This window comes from Cryptomeria japonica, chromosome 1, assembly GCF_030272615.1.
Source record: "Cryptomeria japonica chromosome 1, Sugi_1.0, whole genome shotgun sequence".
NCBI lineage: Eukaryota > Viridiplantae > Streptophyta > Pinopsida > Cupressales > Cupressaceae > Cryptomeria > Cryptomeria japonica.
Window position 1 is genome coordinate 557,388,260 of NC_081405.1, and position 13,448 is coordinate 557,401,707.

At 32.1% G+C, this 13,448-nt stretch overlaps 2 protein-coding genes across 2 annotated transcripts; both read left to right on the forward strand.

Moving 5' to 3' along the window:
- Nucleotides 1–1,115: 1,115 nt before the first annotated feature.
- On the forward strand, nucleotides 1,116–2,555 carry LOC131074877 (scopoletin glucosyltransferase-like). The gene is made up of 3 exons (XM_059211025.1): nucleotides 1,116–1,697; nucleotides 1,783–2,062; nucleotides 2,212–2,555. Exons 1-3 carry the CDS (start codon nucleotides 1,116–1,118, stop codon nucleotides 2,553–2,555), a joined length of 1,206 nt encoding a protein of 401 aa, XP_059067008.1.
- A 7,167-nt stretch (nucleotides 2,556–9,722) lies between these two features.
- LOC131074878 (scopoletin glucosyltransferase-like) lies at nucleotides 9,723–10,427 on the forward strand. The gene has a single exon (XM_058011605.2). The coding sequence runs from the start codon at nucleotides 9,723–9,725 to the stop codon at nucleotides 10,425–10,427; it is 705 nt and encodes a 234-aa protein (XP_057867588.2).
- The last annotated feature ends 3,021 nt before the right edge of the window (nucleotides 10,428–13,448 follow it).

The window sequence follows — 13,448 nt, forward strand, 5'->3', positions numbered from 1 at the left end:
AAAAATAATTTCCTTGTATTTAGAAACTTAAAAAATCATGCATCTTAACTTTTAAAGAATGGAATTAAAAAAAACACAACTTTTATTAGTGGAGAAACAATTGAATAGTAACAAATTAAGAAAAAATTATTGCGATAGTGCTAGCCCAACCACAAGTACTAATAAAATAGATCCAATTGATACATTTCGTTATTATTTTTTGATAGATGTATTTAAGATATCTATACTAATTGATAATATATTTTATATAAAATATTATGATGTATAACATTATAAAAATAATTAAAAAATAAAATATTAAAAAAATAGTAATTTTTAACATAAAATATATAATATATTGAAAATAAATAAATAAAAGTTACTTATGATATTGATAAGTGATAGTATTATAACTAAAATTGTTATTTAAGTGTATATATGTTATGGACTTTTTTAAAGCTATTTTCTTTGCGACACATGATATCATAACAACTTTTTTTATTATTTACAATAAACATATTAAACTTTAATAATTTCTTTTTAGCATAATCTAAATTAAAATAATAATAACTACAATAGTATTACCTTATGACGTGGAAGCTGGGCAAATGACCTGGACAGAAAATCATATAATGTTTTATTTAGATAGATAAATACTGCTCACGATTCAGATAAACGTCATTCTATGGCGACAACAATTTAGAGGTGCACCTTCGGCTATATTAAAACCTTCATTCATACCAATCATTCATCTTCTACTACTTCAACTAATTATTTTTATTTTTTTTAATATACACATTCCAATTGGGGAAAAGAAAAACAAAAACAGGAAACTTAAAAAATTAGTGAAGAGTTAAGTTGTACGTTATAACTTACGTAGGGCGGCGTCAAACAAGATAACTCTTGCAAATTCCCATAGACTTTTTCATTAAAAAATTGCAGATGGACAATTGTTCTATGAAACTTTCCATGCAAACGCTACTAGCTATCCGCTCAGCGTGTCTGATCTCTTTCTATAAATAGAACTCAATTGTGACATAGCTATATTCATACTAAAAATCATAATCTTTGCCTGTCATTGCCAATTAGCCGCTTCTTAATCTTGGTTTTGCCCATACATCTCTCCATTCAATACAATGTGTAAATCTCATAGTGATTTTGCCGCTTCCCTGAATCTGCTAATTCGATTCATAATAAATACTAGTTCTGGAAAACCCCACATTGTAGCAGTGCCATTCCCAGCCCTAGGTCACGCTATCCCATTACTTGACTTTGCTAAGTTACTTGCATCACATGGTCTCACTGTCAGCTGCGTCACCACGGCTGCTAACTTACCTCATCTGGAATACCAATTGGCACAAGCTATTTCCTCAGGTCTGGACATTCACCTTCTAGTCCTTCCTACGCCTGCTATGGAAGGCTTAGCGGTGGGAATAGAGAGCTTCGAACAAGTACCCACTGAGCAGTGCGGTCTTATTTTTGAATTGGCCGTTAAACTTGAACACCCTTTTAACCGTTGGCTTGAGGACCAACAAGGGATGGAAGCTCCAGTTTGTGTGATGCGTGATATGCTTTTGGGATGGAATATGGAGGTAATCCAAAAGCACAATATACCCAGAGTGGTATTCAATACTTACGGTGCGTTTGGACTGAGTGTCATGCGTTCTACATGGCTGTCTGCATTGCACAACGCAATTGAAGAAGGGGGAGAGAGTATTGTTCTGAGCTTGGATCTGCCCCGCTCCTCTTAAATTTAATAGCCATGAGATAGACCCTAATTTTTTTGACCCCTTCATGCTCCAGTTCTTAGGACGTTTACAGTCACTCAATGAAAGTTGTGGAATGCTGATCAATACATTTGAGCAACTGGAGCCTGAGTATCTCCGACACTTGAGAAACCGAACAGGGAAGAAGGTGTGGTCCGTAGGGCCCGCGCTCCCACCAAATTCTCCTGGTAGAGCCCCCCGAGGAAAAATGGCGAATATTGACGAAGAGGAGCTGCTTCAATGGCTCGAATCTCAGAATCCATGCTCAGTTGTGTATATATCCTTTGGAAGCCAGACCTTTCTATCAGAAGAACAAAGTAAGGCCTTGGTGTGCAGTCTGGAAGCCAGCGGGCAGCCCTTCATTTGGGCTATCAAAGTGTCCCCAAAGATAGAGCCGCTATCATCTGACACACCAGTAGATCTGCCCCGCACTTATCTTACCGAGGGCTTCCATGAGCGAACAAAGATAGAGGTCTGGTTATATGGGGTTGGGTACCACAGCTTCTTATTCTCTTGCATCTATCTGTGGGTGCTTTCATGAGCCACTGTGGGTGGAATTCTATGATTGAAAGCGTAAGTCTTGGAGTCCCGTTGATCACATGGCCCATGAGTGTAGATGAACATTTCAATTCTAAACTAGCAATCAGACTAGGGATCGGAATACAAGTTTGCGAACATAGAAATGGAATTCCAGAGAAGCGACAAGTGGAGGAGGGTGTAAGACTTGTGGTGAGTAAAGGCGAGGGGAAAGAGATGAAAAGAGATGCAGAGAAGTTGAAGGACATGGCAGGAAAAGCAGTTGCAGAGTGAGGATCTTCCAACACGAATTTAAAAGATTTTGTGAATGAGATGTATAGGTTCCACGTGGCAAGAAAGGGTGCAAAATGAAAGAAGATTTCGGGAAGGCAATAGATAAGCCTCTCCAAAACTATGTGTAGATAGATAGATAGGAATTTCACAAAGGCAATGTCGTAAGTTCATATAAACTTTTTTTTAAATTAGTATATATTAATATGTTCGTTATGTATACATGTCTACATAATTTCTTTTGTATACGACTTTTAGGAGATTCAATCTTTATGGATCTTCATTATTTATATATGATCTTTGTCTAAATCTTAATTTAAATCTAACAAAAAAAAAAATTATGTCTAAAGAATTATTTTTATTTCTTCCATCCATTTTTATAATCATGAAACCTCACATATTGGTTGTAAGATTTTATTCAAATCTATAGATAGCATATTAATTGATGGTAAATGTGAATTTAATGTGGATGATCTTATTATAATATTTTTCATTTTTTAAAACAAGTGAGACATTAAAAGCAACATTTAAAATTAAAATTTCATTTTCTCACATTTACAATAATCAAACCATTGAAAATTTGAAGACGATATGAATTAGTAACTTCTTAGTTTTTTTATGCAGTTCTAATTTTTTTTAATTTAAAAATTATTTGTGTCATTTTCAAAACTATTTATTTTTTATATACTTCATACTATTTTTTATGAATGACATTTATTTTATAGCATAGATTTGATTAAAAGTAAGATAAAATCATACTCTTTTTAAGTGTAGATCACTAACACTAATATCCAGTGTATGCATATTTTTCAAAAAGAATCATTGAATTTTCTAATTCAAATTAATTAAATTTAGAGTGATTTTATTTCATATTACATTTTTTTAATATAAAAAACATAGTTTTTATTGAAACAAAGACATTAATATAGAATGATCAAATGCTTCTCTAAAAGTGCCTTGAAAAAAATTATATACGTGTCAAATAGAGGCCCTTATGTTTGGTGAAAAACATGCTCACTAAAAAGAGAAAAATAATATTAAAATTAAATTAAATATATTAAAAAATTATATCTTTTGTAAACATTATTAGAGGCTTGTAATCTTGCAAATGTAATGTCATGATGGCTTTGTTTGATGGCTCAACACATACATTGAAAATCCTCAAAAAAATTGTGAGCAACATGGAATCCTTAAGACCTTTGCTTGAGCATACCTTCCAAAGAAAAGAGAAATTCATGTGCAAACTGATAGAAAAAACCCACACTCTAGTGACAATATATGTAATAGTTTACAAATCAATTAGTATCAAAATAGTTAAACTTTTTTTTTTCTATAAAAAATTGATAGATGTAGAACTAAGATGAGAAGTATGGAATGTACAAAAGGAACTTTTATAGATACTAAAACAAGGATCTTTAACATGAAAGTTGGCATTTACTTAACTATAAATTTGACATATCCATTTATATCTTTCAAGTATGCTATGCCTACCTTTGAAACTACTTGGCTAACTACATTATCACTTGATCTATGATTTTTTTGTATGCTATGCTAGCTATCTTAGTTTCTTTACTTTAATAGTGTTTTGATTTGTATGTTTGTGTAAAAGATAAAAGTCTACATCTTTTCCATTCATTTCTTCTTTATTTTTATGTTGGTTTATTATTAGCAACCATATCTTATCCAATTGATTTAATGTGACTATGTGGCAATAGGGTAACAACTATATTAAGACTAGTGGATTACACTAAGAGGTGAATTGTTTAACTTCTAATTTGTTGAGATATCCACATCATCTTAATGGACTTGTATCGCATAAAGGTTTAGCTAGAAAGAAATAATAATGAGAATGATTATGATTGCAAAATAAATGTAGCATATCTACATCATATAAGGATAGGTGGTAGAGTGTTTAATAAATTTTTGATGGACCCCCTTTTAGTGTTAAACTTATGGAGATGCCATTGATATTTTTTGTAGGCAGATTTTTTGTGTTAGTCTTATGGAGATCCCATTGATATTTTTTATTTATTCATGAACATTGACAAGTTCCTGTCAAATAGAGATGAAGATAGAGGGGGAGAAGAAGAGGGACATAAATTGATAGAGTGATGGAGAGAGGCAGAGGGAGAGATAAAAATAGAGAGATAGAGATTTTAAGATATAGACAGATAGAGAGGAAGATATAGAGGGAGAGATAAAGATAGAGAGATAGAAGTAAAAAGATAGATAAGTATATATAGGGTGAGGGTAGGGTAGGTGAAAGCAAGATCACAATGTGAATCAAAAACTATAGAAAAGGATAAAGTTGTGAATCACAAAATAAGAAAAGGGATTCATCTAAAAATAAAGAATAATTTAATAAATGGAATCAATTAATACCCTTAATTTGAGGAATGTGTCAAAGGCAACACATTTTTTTGAATTTACTTTGATTCAATCTAAAGTACCACATGATCGATCTTCACTAGCACAAACTCAATTTGAGATGTAGAATTAAGTTTTTCTACATAGAAATGATCTAACATAATGTGGTTCAATAGAGCTACTCATACTCACATTTCCTAAAGTTGAATGTGTTAAGGTGGTGTCTACATGGACACCTTGAAGAGTTTGCTAACTCAATAGAGGAATGTGTTCTCCTAGGTCAGACCCCTTTGGAAAGTTAGATTAGTGGTTATAAAAAATATTAAAGACAATATTCACTAGCATAGAGATGGCATGTATCCAAATATTATGGATCTAATCTTTTGTCTATTTAGAAATTAGAGTGTGCTCTAATTATTTTCTTCTTAATGTTGCATGTGAATTAATTGTGCATTGAATGTCTTTAAATACTATGAGATAGATACATGTCACTCTACCCTGTATGAAGTTGGATCATAAAAAGTAATAGAAAGGGGTAAGAAAGTTTGAATTTAAATTTGATGGTTTAAATTTTATGGTCATGGTCAATCTAGAGTGGAACAAAAAATAAACCTTGGAATTAAAATGGTAATTTCAAGGAAAATAATAAATTTATGAAAGTAAATGTGATAGTGCAATAATGAGGAAATGATGGTGGAATGTATAAAAATAGGGGTAAAAATATAGGTGGATAGGATTAGGACATAAGCCAATCCAAACACAAGAATATACCACTTGGTGATATGTTATTGCATTTAAGATATTTTACCAAGATATAAGTACAAAATTATGTATTAAAATTATAATAGAAGCATTACCAATTTCACTTTTATTGTTCTCATCTCTTGAATTACCTTGATTTGTAAAGTGAATAGCAAGATAGAAATTGATATCAGATTCCAAAAATCATCTCAAGTAGAGGTTTTATGGATTGTTTGCCACTTAATCTTACCTTGTATAATATTAGACAAAAGAAAATCTTTCTAGTTAAAAATATACTTAAAATTATTTATTTTATTAAAATTAATACATTGATTTTTTACAAAACCTCATGTTTTTCTTCAACCTTAATTCCTCACAAATTTGGTTATTATTTATTTTATTATAATCATAGTTATAATTCAACATTGTTAGAAAAAAAAGAGAAAAAAACCATGATTAACTATTTTATATGGTTGTTACTCTAAATCTAATTAGTTTTCCATTGAACTAATAAAGACAATGATTAATCTTTGTTTTGACTCTCATACCAAGATCCTAAGACTTTTTATAATCAATAGAGTTGCCAAAGCATTCCCCTAAGACAAAATCAATTTCACATGTTTTCGGTTGAGGCAAAAATAGGTTTTGAAGGGGCCTCGAAAAACTTTACAAAGAAGATTCTAAAAGTTTAGAATCAAAACAAAAAACCATGAAGAGACAGGCTACAAAAGATAGAACATTACAAATAGCAGCCAAAGAACCAACAAAAACCCAATCGGGTGACAATCCGAACATCCACAGAGAGTCCCTTAAGATTTACCTTTAGTGGTACTCTTGTGAGATTGAAGAGTCATGTCAAAAGAGGGAGTGGGAATTTTATATTTATTTCCCTTGACAGTAATCCAACCCTCCTCAACCTTGGCAGCCACATCAGTCCAATCAGACGAACCCAAACCTAAAACAATGAAACTCTGAGAAAAAGAACCAACAGTATCCTCCTTCTCATAAGCATAGAAGGTCCCACCAGGCAAAGAAACAACATGAATAGAACCAGAAATAGAAGCTCCAACACCACCAAGTGGGGCAGCACTATCCAAGGGGTCAACAGGAAGAAGTGGGGACGACTGGCTAGCCTCACTAGCTCCTTCACAGGAATCCAAGACTACAGGAGAGAAGACATATAATATTAATTAAATTAAATGTTCATACAAATATATTATTTCTATCTAAAGAAGAAATCGATATCTTATTATTTAAACCTATATGACAATTTTCGCCCTTTTTAATTATTAAAAGCATTATTAACTTAATTCTCTTACCTTTTTTATTTTCAATAAAGAATAGAAATGAATAAAAATTACAATTAATTAATTTTCATTAAAACTTTATGCTATTACATTAATTTTGTTACATATATATTACCTTACAAATTAAGAAGTCATATACATTACTCACTCCACATGTAACTCCATATACTAATTTTCTAGTCAATCAATAATAAACACTAATCACCCCTACAAGGTGCACAAAAAATAAAGGAGAACCCCAAACAAATAAGATACAATATTAAATGTGAGTTTTTTTGTTCATTTAGAATGACTTTATCCAGGAAACCTTATCAATTTTATGATGGCTCATACACATCACTTATTTTTATTATTTAATAATGTGATGAAAAAAGCCCTAAATAAAATAAAATTATATATTAATATACTACCTACTTTTAATTAAAAAAGTAATATAGAATCTAGTAGATAACTTATCTTAACTTGGTTCAGATATTCTTTTTTTTATATATTAGAAATAGATAGAAAAATTTGTGCATCAATAGACTATAATCATTGTATCAATTAAACAACTATCACTGTATTAGCTAAAAAGATCAAGAAATAGTAACCAATTTTCTATCAAAATTATATAGACCTACATTGACTCTGACTACCCTTGATCATATACATATGACTCATACATTGATTGATCATATATTGCTTAACCATACAAAAAATATTAGTGCATGACACAATTGACACTGTCCAATGATTATTTGTCAACCCGAGTAGTCCACCCCAAGGGGCCTTCCATCCACATGATGCTATTGTTCCAATTAACTACACTTGCTAGAACTAGTTGTTGGCCCTGCTATTCTCTTTCCACCTGCTTGCCTTCATTAATTTTGTGCATAAATGCTTCCAAAGCATTGACAAATTTGAGATATTTCCACTTTGAACTTGGACGAGGTGTACCCATGGGAGAGCTCTGAAAGAAAGACCCTAGTTGTGCCATCTTCAATGAACCGCTCAAACTTCTTCATTGAAAGCCTCATCACAATTGTGACTTGCAATGCAAGATTGTAAACATTGAACTATAAACTAGTTCAAGTAAACTTTTATCTTTATCTTTATTATTTTGGATATCTAGCTTAACTATGATCAATTCTATCTTTGAAGAAACAATAGAGTGACACTACAACAATGTTTATGAACACGCTACCAAAATGAATTACTCTTATCCCCTTGACCACACAAGATTTACATATGAGACTAAATGAGTATGAACCTACCAATTTATTTTATGAGCTCTCACAATAGATGGTATTATAAAATGTTATAATTTTTTCCTCTATTGCTTCTAAATGCAAACACTACTACTGAACTTTAAAAAAAATAAAAATTAAGTTATACATAATAATCGACCTAATCACAGTAGATTGTATTATAACATGTTATCATTTTTTATTATGTTGAGATGCCTAATTCTACAATGGTAGCATAATAGGACCCGAGCACATCCGTGAAAGAAAAAGAAAATAGAAAGTGATTGATTTAAATAGTTGCAACTGGGAATGATTTAACTAGTTGCAACTTTGTATATCTTTCTAATTTTCAAAAATAAAAATAAATGGATAATTATAACAGTTGCAAATTTCTATTTTTTAATAGTTGCAATTTAATACATCTTTGCTATTTTTTTAAAATAAAAATTAATGGATGAATGAAAATTTGCAACTTTCTATATTTAAAAAAAAAAATGAATTTAAATAGTTGCAACTTTCTATTTTCAATTTAAGAAAGTTTCCATCTTGAAAACAATAGTCGCAACTTTATATATCAATTTCCAATTTTGACGATATGTCTATTTAAACTCAACAAAATCATCATTTATTATCATTATATTTTTTCAATTTAAGAACCTTTGGTGAAAATCTAACCCTACTCAAAAATTTCATGAATTGGATTAGACAACTTCTTAGAGCTATTATTGCTTGCTTGCTACTATGCCTTACAATTAATTGAAAAATACAATAATAGACCTTTTGCAAAATAGCATTAATTTTTTTTGATATATTAAAATAGATATGCTAGTGATAAATTTCCCACCTATTGTTATATGTCAAAAGTGATTCCACTTGGGGGCAAAAAAAACTGGAAACTTAAAAAATTAGAAGATTTATATGGTGTACGTCATAATTTACGTCAGGGTAGCGTCAAACAAGATAACTCGTGTAAACTCTGGTAGGCTTTTTCATTAAGAAATTGCAGATGGGTGGATGTCTGATCTCTAACACTTTACATGCAAACACTATTATCTACACACTTACAGTGTCTGACCTCTCTCTCTATGTAGAAATGAATTGTCAATTAGCTATATTCATATTAGCAGTCCCGTGTTAGCCCGTCATTGCCTTTTCTTTGCTGCATTCAATATAATAATGTCATCTTGCCGCTTCCTTAAATCTACTAATTTGATTCATAATGAATAATAGTTGTGGAAAACCCCATGTTGTGGTGGTGCCATTCCCAACTCTCGGTCATGCTATCCCTTTACTTGATTTTGCTAAGCTACTTGCATCACATGGTCTCACTGTAAGTTGTGTCACCACAGCTGCTAACTTACCTTGCCTATAATACCAATTGGCACAAGCTATTTCCTCAGGTCTGGACATTTGCCTCCCAGCCCTTCCTACGCCTACTATGGAAGGCTTAGCGGTTGGAATAGAGAGCTTTGAACAATTATCCACTGAGCAGTGCGGTCTTATTATTGAACTGGCTATTGGGATGGAATATGGAGGTAATCCAAAAGCATAATATACCCAGAGTGGTATTCAATACTTACTGTGCATTTGGACTGAGTGTCATGCGTTCTGCATGGCTGTCTGCATCGCACAATGCATTTGAAGAAGGGGGAGAGAGTATAGTTCTGAGCTTGGATCTGCCCGCTCCTCTCAAATTTCACAAACATGAGATAGACCCCAATTTGTTCGACCCCATCATGCTCCAGTTTTTAGGACGTTTACAGTCGCTCAATGAAAGTTGTGGAATGTTGATCAATACATTTGAGCAGTTAGAGCTTGAATATCTCCAACACTTGAGGAAACAAATAGGGAAGGTGTGGTCCGTAGGGCCCGCGCTCCCACCAAGTTCTTCTGGTAGGGCCTCTTGGGGAAAAATGGCAGACATTGGTGAAGAGCAGTTGCTACAATGGTTGGAATCTCAGAACCCAAGCTTAGTTGTGTATATATCCTTTGGAAGTCAAACCTTTTTATCCGAAGAGCAAAGCAAGGTGTTAGTGTGTGGTCTGGAAAGCAGGGAGCAGCCCTTCATTTGGGCTATCAAAGTGTCCCCAAAGATAGAACTGCTCTTATCTGACACACCACTAGATCTGTCTCGCACTTGTCTTCCCGAGGGCTTCCATGAGCACACGAAGAATAGATGGCTTGGGCACTGCAGCTTCTTATTCTCTCACATCCATCTATGGGTGCTTTCATGAGCCACTACGGGTGGAATTCTATGCTTGAAAGTGTAAGTCTTGGAGTCCCGTTGATTACATGGCCCATGTATGTAGACCAACACTTCAATTCAAAACTGGTAGTCAAATTGGGGATCAGAATTCAAGTGTGCGAGCATAGAGATGGAATTCCAGAGAAGCAATGAGTGGAGGAGGGTGTAAGACTTGTGATAGGTAAAGGCGAGGGTAAAGAGATGAAAAAAGATGCAGAGAAGTTGAAGGACTTGGCCAAAAAAGCTGTTGCAGAGGGAGGATCTTCCACCATGAAATTAAAAGATTTTGTGAACGAGATGTATAAGTTTCACCTGGCAAGAAAGGGTGTAAAATGAAAGAAGATTTTAGGAGGGAAATGCATAAGCCTAGTATCTCTAGGCTATCTAAGCATTGCAACGTCTATCAATAGTTATTTACAGTTTTTTCAAATCCGCTTGTTTGAGTACCTAAGTTGGTTGTGTGTCTGGTTACTAGCACTTGTATCAGAAGGAGGTGTAAGGACTACATCAATAGAAAATTATATATAAGTTAATATGTTAGAGTATAATTTGATATATACTTAAAAAAAATTATAAATTAATTTACAATATAATATATAATATATATTTTTTTTTGTATAAATTTTTTAGATACAATCTTGATTTTAGGTTGATTTATGTTAAAGCTATCAATTTTTTATGAATTTTGCTTCATGCTTTTAGTCATTTATTTGTTTTGGTTTACAACTTAACAATTTTATACTATAGTTGTTTACAAATTATAAAAAAATGTTTGTTGACATGTTAATATAGAGTAAAGTCTCAAAATTAAAAAACCATTTTTTAATAATTATTAGATAGGGGTGCTCAATGATAGCAAATAAAAGGTAGTAACTCGCCTGTTTTTAAAGAGGTAATTTGAAAGATATTTTGAGATAAGGATTTGGATTAAATTTCATATATGTTTGAATTTAATTTGAAAGGAGATATTCTAAACTCGACTAGTATATTTATAAATGGATCTCTTCATTAATACTTGTTTATTTAGTTGCACAAAATATTTTGTTAAATACCTTGGAGGATTGATGAAAACATCTCCATACTAAAAATTCATCTACATATTATGTGTATGTAGCTCATTGTGTGTGATTGTTGCCACTTGCAACATCATAATTGGTTTATTAGTCTACACTGCTTCTTAATTATGATCCTATTTTCCCATGTGGAAAAACAAATTTGTTTACCTTGCTCATATTGTTTTTAGTAAAATATGCTCATTACAACTTTCATGTGCCTAATGAATGAGGTATTAAGGCCTCTTATAGATTCATATGTGATTGTTTACTTAACAATATCTTAGTATTTAGTAAAACCTATGAACAATGTGTCCATCTATGACTAGGAATGACAGAACTATTATTTTGCAAAGAATTCTCTTGTGTACATTAGGAATTATTTGAAATTTTGAAAAGGAAATATTGACCATTCAAGAATAGAGGCAATCATGAATTGGCCATAGCCTACATGCATATCCAAAACTAGGTGCTTCTTTGGAGCAGCCCACTACCTCAATAAGTTTGAGAGTTCTTTATCACATTTTTATGAGTCATTACATGTTATCTTTAGTTGTAAGAATTACTTTAATTAAAGTACAACAAGATAGCATTATTTTGACTACCTCAAGCATAAAATTAGTAATGTACTATTTATAACACTTTCAAAATTTACAAACTTTTGAGATTTATATTGATGCAAGCAGCTATGCTATTGTAGTGATATTATTGCAAGGAGATAAGCTCATTTCCTATCCTTCAAATACATTTAAAGGAGTTTCCATAAGTTATAGCACACATGATAGGGAGATCTATGCACTATCTTCATCAATGGGAAAGTGTAAACACTATCTTGTGGTCAAGGAGATAATGGTTCACACAAATGACATCCTTGAGTCATTGGCCTTATATTGAAATGAATGTTGCTAAGTTTGTTAGTAGCTACAAATGATGTAGTGTGAGAAAGGTAAGAATAAGAATTTTGGGTTGTATCAAATATTGTTTCTGCATATGAGGCCATGTGATATCATCTATATGGACTTTGTAGGTTTCCTTCCAAGGATAAAATCGAGGCACGACTATATCTTTGCCTACTCAAATGGGGGTACTTGTATATTCTTGCATGGTCAAACACGATGAAGAAAGAGGTAGACAATGTTTGTCTTTTTAACCTATGTTGAGAGATAGCCATCTATTAATTGTTAACATTTGTCTTGCACATTGTTTATTTTTATTCAAAGCAAAAGCATGATGAAAATCATGGAGATTCTCATCATTTAATATAAATGATTTTACTCCACCCTTTGTCAAATTGAACAAGTTTATGGAACTTGTATCTCCTTTGTTGTTTCATCGTCATAAACACAAGCATGGAGTTATTTGTTCAATTGTAATGTTTCTATTTCATCCAACCTTAATTTGGGCTAGATAATGATAATGGGGAGTTAACCTTCATGTGCTTATTTAATCTAATTTAGCATAAGAGGACTTCTAGAAGAAAACATGTACTACCATCTATAATAGATTCCTCCTTAAGGAAAAGGGTAAAATAAGATTTCTAGACATAGATAAACATCAAAATTTACCTCTAGCCCCCTTTGTTTGTTTTTTAAGCACATTACCCATCTTATTTAATTAATTAAGTACATACAACACCAATTGCAACTACTATACTGGGATCTAATAGGATAAATTAAAATTCATTAACATAGACCTATAATGTACCTTTCTAATTAGTTGTCTTTAGCTCTTTGGTTTGTTTGAGAAAAGGATTCAATGATAAATAAGGCCAAGAATTGTTCATTTTTCTCTATAGAAACCTTGTTGGAGAAGTTGGAAAAGTGTGAATTAATAGAAAGAAAGAATGGGATCAACAAAAATGGGTATTTGGAAAAAAAAACCTATGAGTTTTTCTATGACTACATGATCAAAAGAACATTGTAGGTAGGGATTTTAAGCATCTTTTCATAGTCATTTTT